General features: G+C 33.8%; 1 protein-coding gene across 5 annotated transcripts in view; it reads left to right on the top strand.

Moving 5' to 3' along the window:
• LOC150100871 (nuclear receptor coactivator 5-like) overlaps positions 1-26179 on the top strand; it is a 201805-nt gene that overhangs the window by 60955 nt on the left and 114671 nt on the right. For all 5 annotated transcript variants that reach the window (XM_090401698.1, XM_090401693.1, XM_090401695.1 and 2 more), the window contains 2 exons: positions 8107-8214; positions 11992-12100. In XM_090401698.1, coding sequence (XP_090257824.1) covers positions 8107-8214; positions 11992-12100 — 217 coding nt within the window. The remainder of the gene's footprint in view (positions 1-8106; positions 8215-11991; positions 12101-26179) is intronic.

Raw genomic sequence — 26179 nt, 5'->3', positions numbered from 1 at the left:
AATATGATATTGCCATTGATGCCATCTGTTCACACCTGTAATCTTTCTCAGGACTCTCGAGTCTTTGGTCAAGTGTTTTACTTCTGACCCAGCTCTCAGATCCATCAGTTAAAACTGGTTTGAACACTGTCTTGTATACAGCTAATTTAGTGTTCCGACTAATTTCTCTTATTCCATATGAATTTATTCAATTGACTTCCTACCATACCAGCTTTGTTGATTCTGTTGTCTATTTCCATATTTAATTTACCATCTTCACTAAAAATCGTGAGTAAGTAGCTGAAATGTTTTACTTGTTCCACAGGTTCTCCATTCACAACACAGCTGACATTTTCAATGATTCTGCCTATTTTCATTGTCTTTGTCTTTTTATTGCTGACCTTCATACCATATCTATTACAACAGTTATTCAATTTAGTCAGAGAATCTTGCCGACTTCCAGCGGATTTATTTAGAAGTATAACATTGTCCGCAAAAAGCAAAGAGCTGACATTAACATCTCCAATATCATGTTTAATACCACTTTCCTTCATAATGTGATCCATATAGATAATGAATAACAGAGGGGATAATGTACATCCTTTTCTCACACCAGATTTAATATTAAACCATCTTCCTGTACTTCCTTCAATTCTAACTGCTGACTTATAACTCAAATAAAGACTAAGTATTGCTTGATATAATGTCCTATTGACCATATAACTGTAGCGTATTGAATAGCTTCTCTCTTGGCACCTTGTCATATACCTTTTCCAAATCGACAAAACTTAAATACAGATCTTTGTTATATTCCAATGATTTCTCCACTACTTGTTGTAAAGTGACGACCTGATCCTGACAGCTTCTATTTGACCTGAATCCAGCTTGTTCTTCACCAAGCTTTTCTTCCACAATTCTTCTCAACCGTTTCTCAAGTATACTTGCATATAACTTACCAGGAACACTCAATAGGATATACCTCTGTAATTCTCACATTCAGTTTTATTTCCCTTTTTATATATAGGTACTATGAGAGCTCTACTCCAATCATCTGGAATTCGTCCCTCTTTCCAGGCATTCTGAACTATGCAGTGCAGCCACTGTAAGACTTTTATACTTCCATACTTCAGCATTTCTGGTCGCATATTATCTACTCCTGCTGTCTTTCCACATTTCAAGCCTTTGATGGCATTTTATACTTTAAGTATGGATATGTATTCCTGACTGCATGCCTGGTCAGTGTTTTTTATCACTGTGCTGTCATCACTGCTTGTTTCATTTAGAAATTTTCAAAGTAATTACAACATACTTCAAGGATATCTTTTTCTCCTGTTTTCATTTCACCTTTATCATCTCTAACTCCTTTTATAGCACTCTTTCCTCCATTTCTAAGCTTCTTCAACAACCTCCAGAATATTTTGCCACCTTCTTGATATTTATTTTCTATATTCTTGCCATCCAAAGTCCTCCGATGACTTTTGTTTAGCTAGTTTTACACAGTGTTTCACTTTCTTACATTTGTCTCTGTATTCTCTAAGAGCAAAAGCTGACTTATTTGCTAGGAGCTTTTGATATGCTTTCTTCTTTTCCTTCACTGCCTCTTTAACTTCCTGTGTCCATCAGGGAGTTCTGATTTTTCTATCCTTGCAGACAACTTCACCACATGCCTCTAGCTGAATCAATTGGGGTGTTCTTCAAGGCTTGCACTGAATCTCCAAGGTTTGGTTCCTGTTCTCAAACTTTCATTTTTCCTTCAATAATCTTTGTATTTTAGTCTACAGTTCACATCTGATTGCTGCTCAACTTTTATTCGCTTTAAAACTTTCTTACTTGGCATTCTTTTCAATATGAAATTCAAGTTTATCCTGTTCAAGACTAAATAGTGATCACCTCCAATTTCAAATCTTCTGTCCACTCTGGTGTCCTGTACCAGGGTGAAAACATTTACTTTCAACAATAACATAGTCAGTGAGACTTTTCTTATTCCTTGCCTCTTCTCTCCATGTGAATTTGTGCACATTTTTATGTTGGAACATGGTGTTAATAATAACCAGTCCATGTCCTGAGCAGAAATCCAACAGATATTTGCCATTATTATTAGCTTTGCTCTTTTCTCCAAATTTTCCCAAAATATTTTTGTATGTCTGGCAATCATTTCCTACTCTGCTATTTAGATCCCCAACAAGGACCAACTTTTCCTTTTTCATTGTGTCAGTCGCTTACTCTAGAGCCTCAAAAAATTCCTCCACTTCTACCTTAGTAGAACCTTCTGTCAGACCATAGGCACAAATAAGTCTCGTTGTCCAGTTCTCCTTTCTGATATTTGCCCAAATCACTCTACTTGACACTGCTTGCCATTCAAGAAGATGAGCCTCATATTTTGTGTTGAATACAATGGCTACTCCTTCTTTTCCTTGATTGTCATTTCCTGAATATAACATTTTGTATTTATTGCTCAGAAAGAGTTCGCCAGTTTTTGTCTTTTTTGTTTCAGTCACCCCTATTATGTTGATCTGGTACTTATCTAATTCCTCCGCTAGCTCCATTTCTTTGCCATTCAGGGTTCTTATGTTGATAGTACCAATCTTTAACTCTGGTGATATTGAGTTGGGGTGGGTTTTCAGAATTGTTCCAGTAGCTGACGTTTCGCTGTTCGCCCTGGTTTCCCTGGTGAAAATAATGGGGGCCTTGTTTAACCAGGCGATGCCCCAGCCAGCATGAAATTTTTTATGTTGTACCATCATTTTCTATTTTGGTTTAACCAATAAGAATACAATTTGGTCGGCTAAATCCCAAATTGTCAGCCCATCCTCGTTCGTTCAGTATCCAAGTAGATACCCAACAGGGTGCACCACGATAAGGTGAGGATTGGACATTAGTTCAGAAGCCCTGGTCAGTTCTCCGCATTCCTTTAAAGGCTATGTGGAGGTCTCCTCTCAGTTATACAGCTTTGACCCTTTTTTTGCTATATGCATTAGACATAATTTTGTTTTGCCACCACAAATGGTTCGTATGAAAACTAAAATTAGAATAGATCCTAAAATTCAAAATTTACTAGTAGAAATAATTTATTTGAAACAAAAATTAGTAAGACTTTAGTAGTAATGTAGTAAATTGCATCAGAGACTATTATGAGTTTGAATCATTTTGAAAGTATAATCTGAATTGAAACAAAACACATTACATGGACATATTCTAGTGTACATCCACAATTGCAACTTTAATTTTAAAATAATAATAATAATAATAATAATAAATCTAGCATAGTGGAGTTGTTGTTTTTTTTTTTGTCCATGGTCTGCTGATTGAAGCAAAAATTAAGATGGTTCAACACTGGATCTGGTTTGTCTCAGTGGTTAATATATACCCATTCTTCAACCATAAGATCATACTAGTTCAGATCTGGCAGTAAGCATGGATGTTTGTGATTACCTTTCAATAGGTGATGTATTTTATCATCCAGTGTGAGACCATTACCTTGCCTATTGATCCCAAAGAGGCTCGACAAACCTCTCTTTTGTCTCTAGAACAAGGTTTTAGACAATGTAAAAAATAAATATTTATGATAAATTCTTTAGGCTGCCCATGGTTGTAATATAGGTTTACAACCTTTTGTTTGCGTGGGGGGGGGGATTCTGATAAGGGCTTTCAATGCTGAAACACAATAAAATTAGCCCACACTAAATGCATTTCAAAAATCACTTTATTATTATTTATTTTAAATATAACAATGCACTTCAATGGTTCACCCTTTAGTACATTAGTATTGTAGATAAAAAATTGAGAAAGAAAGATCTTGTTAACAGTGGATTTTGAAGGCCAGTAAATTGTACTGTGAAAAAGAAGAAAAATGTGTTCCATGAGTCACACTGCCAAAGCTACAGCCAGTAGCTTTGGCAGTGTGAATCCCATCCATGAAAGGTTGTTAAGTTATAGTACATGAATATTGTGAGTGGACTAAGTGGTTAGATAATTTGGCAACCCTGCTCTGTAAAGCAGACACATGGAACTTTACCAAGCAACTTCAAGTCTCCAGAAGGATGAAGGTCCCTTACCAAGTGATTGCATTCATCTCCCCCCCCCCCCCCCTCAAGGCTACAAGTTAATTCTGAAAATGGCTATCTTGGCTTTGCAAGATAGTCAAAGCTCTAAATAAACACTTTAATTTTCATAAACCTTTATATGTTCTTTTAATGACCAACATTGTTTTCCACATAGTAATGTAAAAAAATATAACATTTAAAATAAAAATCTACAAGAAATGCATACATTTGTCATCATTATGGTAAATCAGCCCACAAGTTGAATATTTCTTCATACTGGATTAAATGAAGTTCTGTTATGGTCCTGCAGAAAAGCTGTTGCAGATGATAGATTTTTTTGAGTTTGCATCTAGTGTTGACATTGGGGCTTTTCTTAAATCTCAAAAAATATGACTGCATTGATTATCAAAAATTGGGATTATGGTCTTTAAGATCACCTTCACTTCAGCAGATAACAAAATGGACAAAAGGAAGGAATGAAATATCTCTGGGGCTAATAGCTTCATTGTTGAAGGTTAGATCTAAATTATTCAAATCTGAAGATTCCTTTTATTTGCTCCTAATGATAACTTCCTAATCCTGGAAGTGGAAGATTCATCAATAATAGTGTAGCTTGTGATGTTGGAAGAGGTGTTGGGTGAGCTACAGATACATCTTCTCACTGTAAGTAACAAGCTGTTATTGCTACATGATCTTGGGGTTTCTCTCAGATCATTGGCACCTCTGGCTCTATAGTCTGTCCTTTTCATTTAATCCAGTGAGTCATATTAACTTTACAAAAATGCACAGTAATAATGAGAACTCACTTTTATCTTGGTTCTCTATTTCACACCCAAAGTAATGAAAATATGCTTTTTATCACATGAAATATTGTGCCTTTGCCTAAATCCTGTAAACAAAGTATGCATAATAAAAGCAGCCCTTGCTTGCTTTTTCAGCATGTTTTTTTTTTTTTAATGTAATGTAATAATAAAACAGTAAAGATGCCTAAGCACAAGTGTCAAACCATGTTTCCATTCTTTTTAAACTGTTGCTTGATAGTCAAAACTGCTTTTAAAAAAATTATATTTAAATGATAATTTAAAATGTTACTATTATTACTACTGAAGACATGACTTCATAATTCAAACTTATGAAAACATGAGAAAAAATGCACAGTAGTGTAATTTTTTGGATTCTGCACCCAAAAATACATTAGAATCACCTAAATTAATTTCATTTACAGTAAAAATTTTTATTTCACAACAGAAATGAAAGATTAGCAGAACAGATGCATTGCAAAAATGGGAAGAAAAAGTTCAAGAGATAACTAATATAATGATAGGTTGATGCAGTTAGAAGTGTTTTAGAAGATAGAAAGTAATAGATCACTTCATTTCAAAAATCTTCTGCCATTTCTTAGTGGTAAAAGATTATTAATCAGAAACAAGAAATTAAATATTGTGTTGATCTATCTTAATATCTGGTACATACATACAGACAAGAAGAGGGGGGGGGGATCAGTGTTTTATTTTCGTACTTACCTTCTTGAGTATTGACAAGACTGTCAATAAGAAATATGCTGCATGTTCAAATTCTTTTGTGTGCATGGATATTTGTGATTCCGATTCCCTAGTGTGAGACCACTACCTCATTTATTGGAAGCCTGAAGAAGCTCCATGTTTGGTTATGAAATTGGGTTTTTGGTTTAGGTACAAATTAAATTTTAAAAATACAAAAAAAAAATCTAAATATTGTTGATGACACATGAAGATTTCAAAAGAAGTATCATCATAGAATGTCATACCAGTGACCTATCTGTTTGACATTGGCAAAAGACTGCACCACTCAAAATTTTTTGAAATTTCCAGAAGCTGATAGTCAGCTTCTGGAAATGTCAGAAGAAGGAGAAGACTGGAATCTAAATCAAAGGACCAAAGAGCATTTTGTAAATCTCATCAAGCAGATGTGAAATCAAACCAAAATTTCAGAGAATAATCAATAAGAGGTTCATAAACCCCACAAGGTTTCAAATTAATAAGATTCTGTGTAAAAAGTTGTATGATCTGTTCCTGTGCCAAGGGTATGAACATCCTCTGTGACAGTTAACATATTCCATATTATACTATTATGAAGAATATCTTGATTAGTCCATTGTAGCAGTAAGGCTTGCTATATCCTTTTTTTGATTGGATGAGGGTGTATCAGCAGTAGGCACATTATGAATATTTAATACCCGAGTGCCTCAGCTCTGGTTTGGCTGGAATAGTTGGTCTAGAACCTTTTTAATGGTATGGACTCAAACCTTTGGTAGTGCCTGTTAAGACAAATATTAATCGATATGCAATACTTCTTGATAATGCACTTCTTCCTACATTGTGGCAGCTTTATAGAACAGATCCCTCTCCCCCAGTCTTCCAACATAACATTGCACTATGCCATACACCAGGTTCTATTGCAACATGATTACAGGAGTGACCATATCAACTTATAAAACTAAGTTGATATGGTCACTTAAACAGATTGGGAGGTTAGCAAGTAAAACAAGTGCTTTGGGGGGGGGGACCAAAATGTAGATGGTTGATGTAGTTAAGAGTACTTTAGGAGATATGACAAAAAAAATGACCAACTGAGGGAAAAAAAAAGTTTATTGCAAACTAGCTATAAAATATTGTATCAGACAGTCATAATTGGTACTCACTTTTAATGGTATATTTCAAGAACTTTGGCCTGTTAATTTGCAAGAAGATGATTGTGCTTCCCTAGGGAGACTTGTTATAACCTTTTTCTTTTTTCCTTGTTAAAGAGCTATTACATTTATGATGAATAATTTAGCTCATACTTTTGAACTGATCAAAAATGTGTATATTGCTCATTTTAAGTTTAGAACCTGTCATTTGTTTGGATGATTGTGGGGGTGCTTCTAAATTTTTTGAAATTACAAATGTTAACTAATTTAAAGATTGATAAAAACATCTCTGAGTGAAGTATTGACATATGAAGGTTTATATGGCAGCATACAAGGAGTATTCCAAAATTGCTGGGCAACTTGCTAAGAGATCAAAGCATTATGATATCAGACTGAAATTGGTCTGACTGCTACTTTTATCATTGCACGTTGAAATAATCCTGATATCTTATTTTAATTTCCAGATTCTCAGTATATATCCTGTTCAAATCTGGTGAAACAATTCTTGATACATCATCTGTTCAGCTCTCAATAACTTTGATAATCAACCCTGTGTGTTAGTAGTGTTTACTTTTTTTTTTTCCAGATGGCTGGGCAAGAGACTAGATAGTATTCAAATATTTAAAATTCGAAACAGATGACATTTTGAATTGGAGCAGTTAAAGCATTTTTAAATATATACTTTTTTCCTTTCATAAGGAAAAGTTAATTGCCCAATTTTTTCTTCCTTTCATCACACTCAATCAAAATCACTCATGCCGGTAATTATGGAAAAACAGACATACATACCAAAGAAAAATGAAATATATTCAATGAATCTGGTTACCATAAAAATCAGTTTCATCATGGGCTTCTTCTGAATTGAACTGCCACCACTATTTTACAATGTATACGTGGAGAATGCACACTTCTTTTCAAAAATACCCATACATATTTGTCAGATGCAATGTCTATTTTGTTACCAGAACTGTGGCAAAGATGGCTATTGAATTAAATTTAAATAGTTTTAGGTGGTAGATGACTTTCATCATGTGATGTGATACTACCATGTTTGTATGCCTGAAGTTGGATTTAAAAAAAAAAAGTATTTTTACATCTTTGACTAACCAAGGGTACTGGTATCTATTGATTCTCACTCCTTTCTTATTAGAATTACCATAAAAAAATAAACATATTTACTGTATATTTATACATGGTTCAATAAAAAGCACACTTATCATTTATTAATTTGGGTTATAAATACTACTCAGTAGTCCACAATCAATACCTGTTATATAGAATCACTATTTACCTAGAACGCCTTAGCTTTGTTTTTAGTTTATTTTATTTACTAACTTAGTTTACAGTTTTTATTATACTTTATAATGATATAAAATCTTATTCTTCGAGTCTGTATTATTTTTTCTTTAATTATAGGTGTGACTATTTTACGAAATTTTGCATTTGTACAATATGATCGTTCAGACTCTGCCCAAGAAGCAATTAAAAGCGAACATGGTTCAATGTTGAAAGGTAACAGAATTGGTAAGTGCTAGCATTTTTTTTTTTTTTTTTTAAACAATACTTGAATAAAGGTCATTTCTAGCCAACTAATTTTCCATCCATTTAAATTTTTATTAAAGAATTGGCTGATGCAGTACTTGGACACAGTGGAATCTGGATGGTATAAGCACTATCGTCAGACTACTGATGTAAGGTGGCTATAGCATTAGTATTCTTAATATCAAAAGCTTGTTCTCTCTTGCAAATTATTTTAACGAAATTGTTTCAAAATTAAACAATAGATGTTTGCTAGATAGCTTAAAGGATTGCTTTTATGATGTTTAATGTAAAATATATAAACAAATTGCAGACAAATAGGATATCAGCCCACATAAACAGAAACAACCATTTATTAAATACAGTAGATTCCGGTTAACTGGTACACCAGATAATCAGGAAGCTGTTTTATTGGGACAAGTTTGGAAGAACAAAAACAAAATGAGAATAAAATATGAATTTGCTTAATTTATTTGGGAAACAATGTCGTTTAATTGGGTCAGGCAGTTCTCTACCAATGGAGAATTAGAAAAATTACATAATATTGCTTCAAAATTTTAGTACTTGTGACAACTGCAAAGATAATGAAATGACTGCTTGTGATCCACACTGTTTGGATCATAAGCAGTGGATCATGTAACAGTGTTATGCTGTTCGAATATGTCGGGAACTGATAAACAAAGGCTGTTCGTTTTTGGAAAAAGGGTCAAGCTTTGCTGCTTTAAAGAATTGGAATGGAGAATTTACGAGTGCAGTACCATGCAAGCAAAAATATGTGGATGACATCTGAATTTTTTAAAAATTCTCTTATGAGATGGGACATGGTATTACAATGGAAATCAGAAAAAAAAATTACTGGTTCTTGACACCTGCTAAGGAAATCGGCACAAAAGTTAATCTTTTATAAGCAGTACAGTTTATGGCCAATATTCAGTGAGGAATAATCAACAAGCAATTCAAATTCTTAAAACCACAGTTTATTATGGTTTTAAGCATTTAATCTTGGATATGCCAGATACTGCTGATAGTGAAAATGATATCTCATTAGGCATGAACCACATTACAAATTGAAGAACTTGTATCTATTGACAACAGTCTTCAATACCATAATGAAAATGAAGATTTTGAGCAGGAAATTGTAGCAAAACACTAGAGGACCTTAGAAGAACAGGAAAGTAATGAGGGTAACATTCTCAAGTTCGAATGAGTAATTACCCACGACGGTAATTTGTTACTGGATTATGACTGTTTCATTCAGGGAGGCAATGGTATTATCTGCGCTAAATACCTGCATTAATTTTATTCAGTTGCTATTGATTAAAAAAAAAAAAAAGAAAACAACTATGCTCGATCCATTTACTGCCAAGAATTCATGCATATTTAATACGTATATTAATGAAATTATTTTTTATGGCAGATATTTTACTTTAATTAAAGGCAACTGTTTAAGCTTATCTATTAGTCAGTAATTCGCTATAAAATAAACGAAAAATTTGTATAAACTTGTACTTTTTCTTATAAACATGCGTCTTTTAAACTCTAAATGTGCATCTTTGTTTATTTAGGGTATCTGTTTAATTGGGTCAAATTATGCTATTCCCCATGTAGGCCAATTAACTGAAAACAACTTTTATAAGGTCTCCAGATTTTCAATTCATTCTCTTGATTAGAACTATTGTCTTCCAGTTTTTAAAGATTCTTGATTTAGAGAAAATAAGAACTTCATATGTATGTAATGACCTATAAATTTATGCATTTAAATAATGCATGTTTAAAATAACATGGGGTAACCATATTTACAGAAGTGCAATGAGAGGCCAGCATGATAATCTATCATTTTCTTATTTTTTTTTTCTTCCAGATTGTTGATTGGCCATCTATTGGAAGCACAGAATTTTTACTTTTGTGCATATTTTTACTTATTTTGTGTTTGTTAGCACTATGAATTAAGGTGAGAGCATGGCATGCATTAAACATGTTCTAATTGTCTGAGTAAAGGTAAATTATATACTTCGAGATAGTGCTGATAAAATTAAAGAAAGTGTTGAGTTGTTACTGTATATGTTAATTAATGCAAACTTACTTTTTCTTACTGCACAAACATAATTAAAATAAATATTTTTAATGTTAAAAATAATAAAATTTTTAATAATTTTCTTTAGTGTCCAGTTTTCCAACAAGGCCTATATTTATTTTTTGGTGATTATTACATGACACTTGAATTTAAATTTCACAAGACAGTTTGTAATGTTTGTAATGAGTTGTTACTGTATATGTTAATTAATGCAAACTTACTTTATCTTACTGCACAAACATAATTAAAATAATTATTTTTAATGTTAAAAATAATAAAATTTTTAATAATTTTCTTTAGTGTCCCAGTTTTCCAACAAGGCCTATATTTATTTTTTGGTGATTATTACATGACACTTGAATTTAAATTTCACAAGACAGTTTGTAATGCAACCTAACTATAAATTAAGCAATCACTGTATTAGCAGGGTCAGTGCTAGATTTTTATATGTGAAGCATATATTGTCTCGCATTACACTGTTTAGTAAGAATGTGTGATCATTTTTTGAAGACATTAGTACCTTTACAAATGCCCACTTTATTTTACTTTATGCCAACGCCACTTCTACTGTGCTACACTACTCAGTGAAGTTTGGGATGATAGCATTTAAAAAAATTATTATTCTGAAATTAATGGAATGGAATTGTTTAACAAACTAGTATGTGATAAAAATAGTTGCTCTTCAGTCATTCATTTGTTTTTGTGGAATCCAATTGTGTAAATTTCTTGGAAAAATTAATTTATATGATATTATGAAGTGAACGTATCTCTTTCCACTTTCCAGTGGTTAATTTGTGAGAGAATAAAGAAATCAAAACACAAAGCATGGAACTTAGGACCTCAACATCAGCTAAGTAGTGTAGCTCAGTAGACGTGGTGTGGGCATACATGTTGCTAAGTTGCCCAAAGAAAGAGTACCCGAAGTTCGATTCTAGTCACTGACTAGAGGAACTTTTTCTAAGCCTTTTTGATATGCTGTTCAGGTTGTGTTTGCAGTGCTCCAAAAGCTAAGTTGTTTAGTTTAGAAAAAAACGGCAATATCGGTTAAAAATTCTAGTAGAATTTTATTTTATTTATTTATTTATAGTCTTTCTGCATGGTAAGTTATATATAATAGCACATGGCACTGATCCAAAGCAGGAAAATGACATCAAAAACATCATTGTTTAAGGAATTCAACCAGAGGGACTTCATTCAATGCAATGTTTGCAAGATGTATGCATACCTAAAGTGAGGGGACTTTGATTTGAAAATGATAGTGATCGGAGAGTGTGCCGAAAATGTTGATTTGCATATGAATGATTTGGTGGTCAGAGTCTGATGTTTGTACAAAGATGAATTTGGTGGTCAGATGAAGATGGTTGTACAAAATCAGGGAAACTAGAACTTTGGGGGGAGCTGCTGAGCGAGTACACAGAGAATCTTAGAATAGTGTTTTTACATTTAGGACAGTGCAACAAAAAAACACCTGTCTGAAAGAGACCATGAAGGACATCAAATTCTCCAAGTGTTCCATAAGAACTCCACTACAGCTATTCAGAAATAACAGCAATAAGTTCTCTCTTTTACCACCTACCTGCAACACACATAGCAGTACAATAGTCTTCAATATCATAATGAAAATTATGGTATTGACTTCATATATGTGCTATATAAAATGAACTAAAGTGAATGCATTCCTGTTTCAGATGTTAATCTTGCATCTGAAAGGCCCTCACGGCGACCACCACCATTTGGGCGAGGAAGAAGGCCATCACCACCTGGACGTGGAGGAAGAGACTTCAAAGATAGAGGAAGGTAATTGTTATAATTTAATGTTATTGGTTATAAGTAAATTGGGTTTTGTTACTTCCACAATAGTACTTTTGACTCTTTTAAATGCTAGAAATTGTGATAAGAATATTTTATAAACAGCACAACTTCTTTGACCTCAAGATGTTAACTAATTTTGATGCCTGATTCATTTTACTGGATGTTTTTTAAACTTTTGATAAAGTGCTTTCATAAATATTTTTAATTCCACACTATATTTCATTAAATGCTACAAATTTGCTTTCATTATTCATTCAGTTCATTGTTTTTCAGATTATTTATTGTTTCTCCTATATTGCTAATAAATATTTGTTTTTTTGTGTGTGTTAAATTTACAGCCTTTTCAGTAGCTTGAGATTAGAATAATAATGCTCACAGTTCTGTGTGCATGTCTTCTGCTGGTACTTTCTTTTTGTTTAAATCAGTTATCACCAAACAATGTGATCCAATAATTTCATAGCTTTCAAAATTATAAGATAATCATCTGTTTACTTGCTTTCTGTAATAAAGTTAAAACAGATAATAGAAAATGGAGTTAAAAAAATTGTCACCAATTTATTTGGACTTGACTCAAAATACTACAAATCGTTTTTTTTTTCTTTTGATATATTTGGTTACAGGAAAATTTGATTTCCTTGAACATAGATGTCCTAATCTGTTTATGGTCATTGCACAATTTTGTGGACTTAGTAAGTTGGAGGCAGTCAAGGAAAAATAAGAAAGGGAATTCTCTCTGAATGGAAAAAACTTATAAATGGGATATTACATCAGTTAATATATAGCCTGTATTTTGCAACTCAGCAGTCAGAATTGAAGAAAGTACAGAAAGATGGTTTAATGTTAATTCAGATGTGAGACAAGACAAAAGTGGCAAAACTAGGCAGGAGCATTAGAAAATTGACCACATCCTGAATTGAGAGCGCATAGAAAAAGTAAAACATTTCAGCTATTTAGGCAAATTTTTTTAGTGAAGATGTCCAATATAAAAATGGACAACAGAATTTGCATAATTAGTATATGGTAGGAAATCAGCTGAATAAATTTATATGGAATAAAATAGAAATTAATCAAAACACTAAACTAACTGTATACAAGAGTGTTCTGACCAATTTTGTTGTGTGGATCTGAGAAATAAACACTTGATCAAAGACTAGAGACTATAGACATGAGTTCTAAGAGAGAGAGAAATTTGGGGAGTGAACATCATGTAGCATAATTGTATTAAAACAAGATTAGGATGGTACTTAGAATTGTTAGTATTCAAGAACGTGTGAGCCGAGCATCAGGTGGTATGGTAGCTTAAACAGGAAAGGTTAACAATTTTTTTTTTACTCTCAGACGTCAGGAAAAAGACCCAGAGGAGGACTTTCTGGGTGTATTGATACAGTGATATCTGAGTGCTGGAGTCCTGACAGATTAATTTTGAGTGGATTACTCAAAATTAATTTGCATCATTACTAACTTTCAATAGAAAGTTAGTAATAATGCAAACTCTTCACGTAGTACTGTGTTTTATCCTGTAACCTCCTCCGAGAGTACGTATCAGGATTTTCATTATGCGGTGCTGTCACACATTGATAGATATATTATACTGCAGTCGGTGCAGTATAATATTCTCATAAAAACCACAGGAACAGTTTGTCAGAGCAAATTTCTTTGAGAATAACATTTATGACTGAGAATTTTGTTTGGGCATTTTTAGTAATTTGGTATAATGGTATTTGCTGTAACAATAGCCAACTTGCCAGAGCCTCCTATTTATGTATTTATTGTTTTTTACATTATCGCACATGGGCTGGTACACAGTACAATGGTGAACCCAACCAAATGCTGTAGAAAGTCTCTAATTACTTCTTTTAAAATATTTTTTAGTGAAAAAAAAATTTATCTGCTGTAACTACAGGTTGTATCATTCAAGCAATTTCTACCACATTGGAAATTTAGTTGTTACTTATGTTACCCAAAATCTAAGAAATTTATTACAATCAGATAAAAGTAAAGATTTAGGGATTTCTCTGCAGGTACCTAGATTTCATTTCTGAGCTGATTTCATTCTTATTTTGAATATACTTATTCCTTATGCTGTTTATGCTCTCCTGATAATTTCAGCCCAGTTGCATAAAAAAATAAAGGAATTGTGTGGAGGGATTATGTCCTTAAGGAATAACTCAACAACTCATTAACCAGTTTTGACCAAATTTGACATTGTCTTCTTCTGACATTATTTAAGGATCGCTTTTTATGCTAGTTGCATTTGCATTGATTAACCAGATTTGCAGTGCTGTTCTTTCTTGTGTTACTAAAATCTGTCATATTTATGCTTATATGTAATGCTGAGCCAGAAAGGAGAGAGAATTAGCAAATTTGGAATGTTACTTTTTTCTAGCATTACTTTAAATTATAAGAAAAGATTGCTCTCAGACATGAGAGAATATGCCCCCCCCCCCCCCCCCCCAAAAAAAAAAAAAAAACTTGACCAAAAATTATAGGCATGTACAAGATCTGATTGATACAAAATGCTATAGATACAGGGATAGAAAGAAAAAGTATTATATTTTCAATGAGAATATAGGGAATAGAAAAGGAGGTGGAATATTACTGATGATAACTTGAAGAACTGCACAAACAAAAATAGAAGTTAAGGAGGATTTTAGGGCAGGAAGAGATAGTTCATTTGAGGTTGTTGTTTGGGATTGAGTCCAGTAGAACAAATATGTCCTTACCATATTTGGTCTGCATCATTGTGCTAATCTGCCATTGCATGGCATCCACAACTTTCTGTTGAGAATCCTGGTTGTTGCTATAGACCAGGAAGGTCAACTGGTCCATTACTCTTTAATTTGTTTATGAATGATATTGGGAATGATTTGGGTTGAAAAGATTACACACCGTTTATCACATTGCTACTGGATTGCAGGAAATTGATGAGGCTGGGAACTTGGGGATAATGATGGACAGAGTTGAAGTTCAGATGTTGAAAAGTTTAATAGCTCAAAGAATTATTAAAAATAGCTCAAAGTATTATTCGGATGTTGAAAAACACACTGTCGAGTAAAGATAGGGAGGTTGTTATATCCATCTTTATAAGACTAATTATGCTGCCTATTGACTACTGTACAATTTGTGCACAGTAGTCAATATACAGCATTCCACAAATCTGTGGAATGCTCCTTATTGAGAGCAATTCAAAAGGAACTCCCCCCTCCTCCAAAGCTGCATGAATTAATGATTGTGGATAGAAATTTTATCATGAATTTATCTATCTATCCAAACTGAAACAATTTATTTATTCCTCTGAAGATATATTTCTGTGATGGAGCAAAAAATTTCACTCCCAGAAAACAATGCTTCATCTGAAAACACAAGCATGCATGCACATGTTGAAAGCATCTGGGTGCAAAGTTTAGTTGATGAGCATAAAAGAGGGAACATGATAGAAACTTAGATATTAAAAGGATTCTGTAAGATTGAGACCATAAATTTTTTAATACCTAACAAATAGAGAGAGAGAAAGACCTGGAGATTGTTGTATAAAACTGGTTAGTAAGTGTGCGTGCAGACTAGATTTTTTGCTTGGAGAATTGTGAATGAGTGGAATAATTGCCAGAATTAGATGTGAGTACCCTGATGGCAAATGAGTTTAAGGAGAGGTATGATAAGTAGCATATGATGTGTATAATGGTTCACATGGGTCCCCTCTGATGAGACAATACTACCACACACACATTCGATCACTCAGTTGATTTTAACCAGTTATTCCTCCCTTTTTTTCCCTACTTAAAAAGAAAAAAAAAAGTTCATATGTTAAAAAGTGAGCTAAAAAAGAAGTAGGACTACAGTTTAGAAGAAGCTATTTTGCTCTAAGTATGATGTAGGAATTGAAATAACTATCCAAAGAATGAATACTGTTTGATCCTCAGGCATTTATTTAGAGTGGAACGAAATATTTTTTGTAAATATGTTTTTGTTCTACTGAAACAATTGATGTGTTTAGGTTCTAAGATATCTGAGGATTTAACACAGAGCTAAATCATTCCAGTTTGAAGCAAAGAATTTCAATCTCAGAAAATAATGTTCCATCTAAAAAACAAACATACTTTTTTTTTAATCCATGACAACGACAACACACACACACACACACACAGCTTATATCTTCTTTATAACTAAAACTTCATTTATTTTCATTTTGTATTTCAATAAATTTAAATCATAGTATTATTTTTCCTAGTTCATAGCAACAATAAACAAAGAAATACTATTTCTTTTTTTATATTATATTATTTCTTGCATCATTTTTTTCCCTGACATAATTCTTAAATTAACCCTGAATAGTCAGTCAATAAATGTTGTGTTTTCGGATGAAGCATTATTTTCTGGGAGTGAAATTTTTTGCTCCATCACAGAAATATATCTTCAGAGGAATAAATAAATTGTTTCAGTTTGGATAGATAGATAAATTCATGATAACAAAATTTCTATCCACAATCATTAATTCATGCAGCTTTGGGGGAGGGGGGAGTTCCTTTTGAATTGTTCTGAGATGTTTTATTTTGTTTCAAAACTGTTTCAATCCTTGGTACAATGTCATGTTTTTGGCATGTACAAAAACTTAAGTAAATCTATTTAAAAAGAAAGAAAAGGGAAAAATTTTTTTTTTTTTTTTTAATCAGCAGATGCTGACGGCAGATGTAAAACTGACACACAGTTATGCCAATTTCTTTGATAATGGAAGAGTTAATTCAAAAAATGTTTTTGTGATGATAGCATATATTTGTAGCATGTTGGTAGTACCGTATATGGTGAAGACCGGTTAAAAATAATGTAAATCTAATAATTAATAATGATTTAAATATAGATTTCACGTTTTGCTAGAATGTATGTATAGAAATGGATGTTTAAAAGAACATCAACAATGGGAATGATTAAAAAATGTGTTCTTTAAGTATGAAGTAGAACTGAATGAATGGGAGCTGGTTTCTGTTCAGATTTAGATAAAAATGGAATAATTTACTCATTGACACTTACCTTAAATGATGATAATGGAGAGAGATCATTAACCAATTTAATTGCTCACTTGAAGTTGATTAATGATATGAGGTCTCTTAGTGTGACAGCATGGTTTGATGGATCTAGGTTTCTTGGATGCCAAGAAAGATTTATTCTCAAGGTAAGAAATTTCGTGAGATTTACATTTTACTTTCAGTATAGCCAGAAGGGATAGTTCATTATAGTCTGTAATTTATAGTGACTGATATGTGCTGTAGTCACAAGTATATAAAAAGAACATATTAGTTTAAGGAATGTTCTATGCAATACCTGAATGTTAGTTGCAAAGCTTTCAAAATTAGGTTCAGATTTCTCTCTAGCCTGTATATATAATATGGAGGTTAGAGAAAAAACTGCACCTAACGATAAAGCACAGGTCAAGATGAATTCCTAGCTTTTTTTTTTTAGCTTTCAGGCATTGTTTAATCAAATTTCTGATTATGTAATCAGAACCGCTTTTAGATATCAAGCAACCACCTAAATTTCCATAAACTTTTCCATTGCATTTTCCAACAGTTGATGGGTATAAGCATTCTTTGTGAATTGGCAATCATTGATTATATAATTAGTTTTTGTGTAGTGGTGCCAGAAATTTCTCCATTATTTTAGGAAGGATTGAAGTAACAGCTGTCGGATGGCAAAGATATTGTCTCCTTTCACTTAATATAGTATAAAGTTCGGTCAGCTTAGTAAGCAGTGATTTTCATTCATTTATCATCAAAGTGGATCCCTTGTAATGGGGAAGGTGAGTATCAGGCATTGGACCAGATAGTTTTTTGCATTTCTTCTAGATTATGTAGTGGTCTTCCAGTTATTTATTGATTAGTTTATTTTTTTATTTTTTTTAAACATATGTCCCATGTACACAGGTTGCAAAACCTATAAGGTAATCTCTCTGCTGTTTTTGGATAAGTAGTTAAGGAAGATGTGCTTCTTGAACAGTTTGAAGTTTTACTGTTTTGGAAAGCAGCATCAGAATTTTTTTCTTCCAGAGAGATGGAATGGGATCGGTCCAAATTCAGATAGTAGATGGATGTTGACTAGTAACTTTCTTAATTTTGACCATCTAAAACAGTGGTTCCCAAAGTGATGAGCAAAAGAGGGCATTGAATTGAAGTAAGGGGTGGAGAAAGCACAAAGGACAAAAATTAGGTGCTGAAAACAATTCGTCAAAATTTTTGATGATGTAACTGTGGTATAATGTACGTAGAGTCAAATGGTTGCTTTATTTTCCAAGGAAACATACAAAATGATAGTTACAGCTGATGCTCAGCTATTGTCATCACTTGGAGGCTCTCCATTGTGATTTCAACCAACGATTTAAATACATTCTTGAAATGAAAATACCAGATTGGATTTTCGACCCGTTTTCAAGAAGAAACACAGAAGATATTTTACAATTACAACAAGAACTGATAGAAGTAACAACACATGAGGAATTAAAATTCAAAAATGGGTACCAACAGTTCTAGTTGCAAAAGCAGAGGTCCATACTTTATTCTGGATTGTGGGCTGTAGTAAAAAAAAAGTTTTTAACTGCATTTTCATCATCATATTTAGTGGAACGTGGGGGTTCAGTGTGGTCACAAATCTTTTAACTAAAAAAAAGAAATCAACTGCAAATAGCTGATTGCAGTGAATGTGTCAGCAGAATGCTGCTGACAAATATAGAGCCAAATATCAATAAATTGGTAGCAGCACACCAGGCTCATCCATCTCATTAGGATTCTTTTTGATATTACTGATTGTTATGTACTATTTTATGTGCTATTTTTACAAATGCGCAATTTATGTTTGTTTTCTTAATTTTAATAGTGTTATTAAATTTTCAGCTCCAAGTTGTTCTATTTTTATGGGCAATTTATGTTTCTTTTGTTGATTTCAATAAATAGTTTTAAAATTTCAGTTCCAAGGTGTCTTATTTCGAAACTTCAAAAATTTCTACAAGATGCATAATAAAATGCAAATTTGTATCTGTCTGTTTGCTCGCTTAAAACTTGAGAACTGCTGATCCGATTTTCATACAATTTTCTTTTATATGTATCAGGTAGAGCTGGTCTGGTCTTAGAAAGTAGTTTCCAGGGGAGATGTTGAATAAATTTTTGTTTTATTAGATATCAATTTATGTTATTTTGTTGATTTTAATAAATAGTTTTAAAATTTCAGTTTCAAGTTGTCTTATTTCGAAACTTCAAAAATTTCTGCTAGATGCATAATAAAATGCAAATTTGTTTCTGTATCTGTCTGTTTGTTCACTTAAAACTTGAGAACTGCTGATCCGACTTTCATACAATTTTCTTTTATATGTATCAGGTAGAGCTGGTCTGGTCTTAAAAAGTAGTTTTCAGGGAGATGTTGAATAAATTTTTTTGGAAAAGGGTAACCACTCATCTAAAAGGAAAGAGAATGAAGGTTGAAGTTCAGCAGAACATTCCCCATGAAAATTGTTATCGAAGCAACATAAGACAGAAACATAACATTTCGGAGAAGGTGATTGGAGTGACTGAAGGGAGAGAGGATTCAATGGGAATTGCTTACTTTTAATGATGTTAAGCATATTTATGAAGGGTTTGGGTGCACCATTCCAAATGTTGGAACAGCATTCTAAATCTAGATGGCAGGAGCATACATTGTTAGGAGAATGCCTCATGAACACAAGAAAAGCAGTCATCTGGTGCATGGCCTCAACTGTACATCTGCATTCGGCTGTACTCAGACTCATTACAGACACCATCTGTCAGTAAATGTCATATGTATTCAGCATCCAGTCTTTGGAATTGCTTTGATTTTTTTTGGGGTGGGTGGGGTGGGGGCTTTGCAAAATGTTTGGGATTCTTTTGAAAAATGTCATCTTCATAAGGTTTTTTTTTTAAAAAATTCTCTCTCTCTTTCAAGACCAAATATAATAAGAATTCAGACCTTTAATAAATAAGTTGCTAATATTTTGCTAGGTATTGAGATTTGCTTCCACCTTGAAGTTACAAGGAAGTCCCTTGAGTGAGGGAAGATAGGAATTTACAGTGGCAGTCATATTCACCATATCCTTATTTTTTTGGAAACAAGACTATCCATGAAATATAGCTCCAGCTTCAGTTACATTAAAAAAAAAAAAAAGTATGAACATTTAAAGGAAATTGCCATCATTTTATTTTTTGAGATGAAAGTACGATACTTCTTCTGTAGTACAATTTACGCAATACAAACCTTAATTTCTCTCTTCTCTCTAGATGAGTCAGCAACTTTGTGTGTGTATATATATATATATATATATATATATATATATATATTCATTTTTTTATATAAACTGACTAAAAATCCAAGAATTATAACAAATTGAGATTTATTGGATATGCAACATGTTGTCGGGATTGACTTCATCAGGCGATAAGAACATAGAAAGCTATTAAAAGACACTGAAAAAAACATTGAGATGCTCTAAAGCTATAAATTCGACTGTAAATTACAGTTATTATGAACTTGAGCTATAGTCTGTGTTAAAGTTCTATTGTCATCATCAAATTCCTGCCATGTACCCTCAAGGGGTGTACAGGATATGAAAGTACTACATGAAAAAATTACATCATTACTAACTTCCTATATACAATTTTCCTCCAAATCAGTCTGTTACTTGTCAAGATTCCAACATTATCAGATCTTATATTTCTATCGTCTAAGGCACTTTGTACCGTATCAATCCACCTATATCTTGGTCTTCCCCTGGTTCGTTTTCCTGCCAACCTAACAGAGAACACTTGTTTTGCAAATCTTTCCTCTCCCATTCTATTTAAGTGACCATACCACCTGAGATTACCTCTGCTAACGCATTCCTGGATGCTGACAATGTCAAGTTCTTTCCTAATATCCTCATTTTTAATATGATATTGCCATTGATGCCATCTGTTCACACCTCTAATCTTTCTCAGGACTCTCATATCTGCGGTCTCTAGTCTTTGGTCAAGTGTTTTACTTCTGACCCAGCTCTCAGATCCATAAGTTAAAACTGGTTTGAACACTGTCTTGTATACAGCTAATTTAGTGTTCCGACTAATTTCTCTCTTATTCCATATGAATTTATTCAATTGACTTCCCACCATACCAGCTTTGCTGATTCTGTTGTCTATTTCTATATTTAATTTACCATCTTGGGGTGTTTAAGGGTCAAAGCTGTATAACTGAGAGGAGACCTCCACATAGCCTTTAAAGGAATGCGGAGAACCGACCAGGGCTTCTGACCTAATGTCCAATCCTCACCTTCTCGTGGTGCATCCTGTTGGGTATCTACTTTGATACTGAATGAACAAGGATGGGCTGGCAATTTGGGATTTAGCCGACCAAATTGTATTCTTATTGGTTAAACCAAAATAAAAAATGATGGTACAACATGACAAAATTTCATGCCGGCTGGGGCGTCGCCCGGTTAAACAAGGCCCCCGTTGTTTTCGCCAGGGAACCAGGGCGAACAGCGAAAAGTCAGCTACTGGAACAAATCTGAAAACAAACCCCAACTCAACATCACCAGAGTTAAAGATCGGTACTATCAACGTAAGAAGCCTGAATGGCAAAGAAATGGAGCTAGCTGAGGAATTAGATAAGTACCAGATCGACATAATAGGGGTGACTGAAACAAAAAAGACCAAAACTGGTGAGATCTTTCTGAGCAATAAATACAAAATGTTGTATTCAGGCAATAACAATCAAGGAAAAGAAGGAGTAGCCATAGTATTCAACACAAAATACGAGGCTAATCTTCTTGAATGGCAGTCAGTCTCAAGTAGAGTAATGTGGGCAAATATGAGAATGGGGAACTGGACAATGAGACTTATTTGTGCCTATGGTCCCACAGAAGGTTCTACTAAGGTAGAAGTGGAGGAATTTTTTGAGGCTTTAGAAAAAGCAACTGACACAATGAAAAAGGAAAAGTTGGTCCTTGTTGGGGATCTAAATAGTAGAGTAGGAAATGATTGTGAGACATACAAAAATATTTTGGGAAAATTTGGAGAAAAGAGCAAAGCTAATAATAATGGCAAATATCTGTTGGATTTCTGCTCAGGACATGGACTGGTTATTACTAACACCATGTTCCAACATAAAAATGTGCACAAATTCACATGGAGAGAAGAGGCTAGGAATAAGAAAAGTCTCATTGACTATGTTATTGTTGATAGTGATGTTTTCTCCCTAGTGCAGGACACCAGAGTGTACAGAGGATTTGAAATTGGAAGTGATCACTATTTAGTCTTGAGCAGGATAAAATTGAATTTCATATTGAAAAGAATAACATGTAAGAAAGTTTTAAAGCGAATAAAAGTTGAGCAGCTCTCAGATGTAAACTGTAGACTAAAATACAGAAATATTATTGAAAAGAAAATGAAAGAGTTTGAGAACAGGAAGCAAACATTGGAGATTCAGTGGCAAACTCTGAAGGAAACATTGATTGATTCTGCAAGAGAGGCATGTGGTGAGGTTGTGTGCAAAGATAAAAAAATCAGAACTCCCTGGTGGACACAGGAAGTTAAAGAGGCAGTGAAGGAAAAGAAGAAAGCATATCAAAAGTTCCTGGCAAATAAGTCAGCTTTTACTCTTACAGAATACAGAGACAAATGTAAGAAAGCTAAACAGTGTGTAAAACTAGCTAAACAAAAGTCATGGGAGGACTCTGGCAAGAATATAGAAAATAAATATCAAGAAGGTGGCAAAATATTCTGGAGGTTGTTGAAGAAGCTTAGGAATGGAGGAAAGAGTGTTGTAAAAGGAATTAGAGATGATAAAGGTGAAATGAAAACAGGAGAAAAAGATATCCTTGAAGTATGGAGTAATTACTTTGAAAAACTGCTAAATGAAACAAGCAGTGATGACAGCATAGTGATTAAAAACACTGACCAGGCTTGCAGTCAGGAATACATATCCATACTTGAAGTAGAAAAAGCCTTCAAAGGCTTGAAATGTGGAAAGGCAGCAGGAGTAGATGATATTCGACCAGAAATGCTGAAGTATGGTGGTATAAGAGTCTTACAGTGGCTGCACTGCATAGTTCAGAAAGCCTGGACAGAGGGACGAATTCCCGATGATTGGAGTAGAGCTCTCATAGTACCCATATATAAAAAGGGAAATAAAACTGAATGTGAGAATTACAGAGGTATTTCCCTACTGAGTGTTCCTGGCAAGATCTATGCAAGTATACTTGAGAAACGGTTGAGAAGAATTGTGGAAGAAAAGCTTGGTGAAGAACAAGCTGGATTCAGGCCAAATAGAGGCTGTCAGGATCAGATCTTCACTTTACGACAAATAGTCGAGAAAGCATGGAAATATAACAAAGATCTGTATTTAAGTTTTGTCGATTTGGAAAAGGCATATGACAAGGTGCCAAGAGAGAAGCTATTCAATACGCTGCAGTTATATGGTGTCAATGGGGCATTATATCAAGCAATACTTAGTCTTTATTTGAGTTGTGAGTCAGCAGTTCGAATTGAAGGAAGTACAGGAAGATGGTTTAATGTTAAATCTGGTGTGAGACAAGGATGTACATTATCCCCTCTGTTATTCATTATCTATATGGATCACATTATGAAGGAATGTGGTATTAAACCTGATATCAAAATTGGAGATGTTAATGTCAGCTCTTTGCTTTATGCGGATGATGTTATACTTCTAAATAAATCCGCTACAAGTCTGCAAGATTCTCTGACTAAATTGAATAGCTGTTGTAATAGATATGGTATGAAGGTCAGCAATAAAAAGACAAAGACAATGAAAATAGGCAGAATCATTGAAAATGTCAACTGTGTTGTGAATGGAGAACCTGTGGAACAAGTAAAACATTTCAGCTACTTAGGCACAATTTTTACTGAAGATGGTAAACTAAATATAGAAATAGACAACAGAATCAGCAAAGCTGGTATCGTGGGAAGTCAATTGAATAAATTCATATGGAATAAGAAAGAAATTAGTCGGAACACTAAATTAGCTGTATACAAGACTGTGTTCAAACCAATTTTAACTTATGGATCTGAGAGCTGGGTCAGAAGTAAAACACTTGACCAAAGACTAGAGACCGCAGATATGAGAGTCCTGAGAAAGATTAGAGGCGTGAACAGATGGCATCAATGGCAATATCATATTAAAAATGAGGATATTAGGAAAGAACTTGACATTGTCAGCATCCAGGAATGCGTTAGCAGAGCTAATCTCAGACGGTATGGTCACTTAAATAGAATGGGAGAGGAAAGATTAGCAAAACAAGTGTTCTCTGCCAGGTTGGCAGGAAAACGACCCAGAGGAAGACCAAGATATAGGTGGATTGATACGGTACAAAGTGCCTTAGACGATAGAAATATAAGATCTGATAATGTTGGAGTCTTGACAAGTAACAGACTGATTTGGAGGAAAATTGTAGATAGGAAGTTAGTAATGATGTAATCTTTTCATGTAGTACTGTCATATCCTCTACACCCCTTGAGGGTACATGGCAGGAATTTGATGATGATGGTGATGATTTACCATCTTCACTAAAAATCGTGCCTAAGTAGCTGAAATGTTTTACTTGTTCCACAGGTTCTCCATTCACAACACAGTTGACCTTTTCAATGATTCTGCCTATTTTCATTGTCTTTGTCTTTTTATTGCTGACCTTCATACCATACCTATTACAACAGCTATTCAATTTAGTCAGAGAATCTTGCAGACTTGTAGCAGATTTTAGAAGTATAACATCATCTGCATAAAGCAAAGAGCTGACATTAACATCTCCAATTTTGATATCAGGTTTAATAACACTTTCCTTCATAATGTGATCCATATAGATAATGAATAATAGAGGGGATAATGTACATCCTTGTCTCACACCAGATTTAACATTAAACAATCTTCCTGTACTTCCTTCAATTCTAACTGCTGACTTACAACTCAAATAAAGACTAAGTATTGCTTGATATAATGCCCCATTGACACCATATAACGGCAGCGTATTGAATACCTTCTCTCTTGGCACCTTATCATATGCCTTTTCCAAATCAACAAAACTTAAATACAGATCTTTGTTATATTTCCATGCTTTCTCGACTATTTGTCGTAAAGTGAAGATCTGATCCTGACAGCCTCTATTTGGCCTGAATCCAGCTTGTTCTTCACCAAGCTTTTCTTCCACAATTCTTCTCAACCGTTTCTCAAGTATACTTGATCTTACCAGGAACACTCAGTAGGGAAATACCTCTGTAATTCTCACATTCAATTTTATTTCCATTTTTATATATGGGTACTATGAGAGCTCTACTCCAATCATCGGGAATTCGTCCTTCTGTCCAGGCTTTCTGAACTATGCAGTGCAGCCCCTGTAAGACTTTTATACCACCATACTTCAGCATTTCTGGTCGAATAACATCTACTCCTGCTGCCTTTCCACATTTGAAGCCTTTGATGGCTTTTTCTACTTCGAGTATGTATTCCTGACTGCATGCCTGGTCAGTGTTTTTTACCACTGTGCTGTCATCACTGCTTGTTTCATTTAGCAGTTTTTCAAAGTAATTACTCCATACTTCAAGGATATCTTTTTCTCCTGTTTTCATGTCACCTTTATCATCTCTAACTCCTTTTACAGCACTCTTTCCTCCATTCCTAAGCTTCTTCAATAACCTCCAGAATATTTTGCCACTTTCTTGATATTTATTTTCTATATTCTTGCCAAAGTCCTCCCATGACTTTTGTTTAGCTAGTTTTACACACTGTTTAGCTTTCTTACATTTGTCTCTGTATTCTGTAAGAGTAAAAGCTGACTTATTTGCCAGGAACTTTTGATATGCTTTCTTCTTTTCCTTCACTGCCTCTTTAACTTCCTGTGTCCACCAGGGAGTTCTGATTTTTTTATCCTTGCACACAACCTCACCACATGCCTCTCTAACTGAATCAATCAGGGTTTTCTTCAGAGTTTGCCACTGAATCTCGAAGGTTTGATTCCTCTTCTCAAACTCTTTGATTTTCTTTTCAATAATCTTTCTGTATTTTAGTCTACAGTTCACATCTGAG

This window comes from Typopeltis vanoorti, chromosome 12 (genome assembly GCF_054136105.1).
Source record: "Typopeltis vanoorti isolate ZY-2024b chromosome 12, IOZ_Tvanoo_1.0, whole genome shotgun sequence".
Lineage (NCBI taxonomy): Eukaryota > Metazoa > Arthropoda > Arachnida > Uropygi > Thelyphonidae > Typopeltis > Typopeltis vanoorti.
This window is presented reverse-complemented; position numbering and strand designations above follow the sequence as displayed.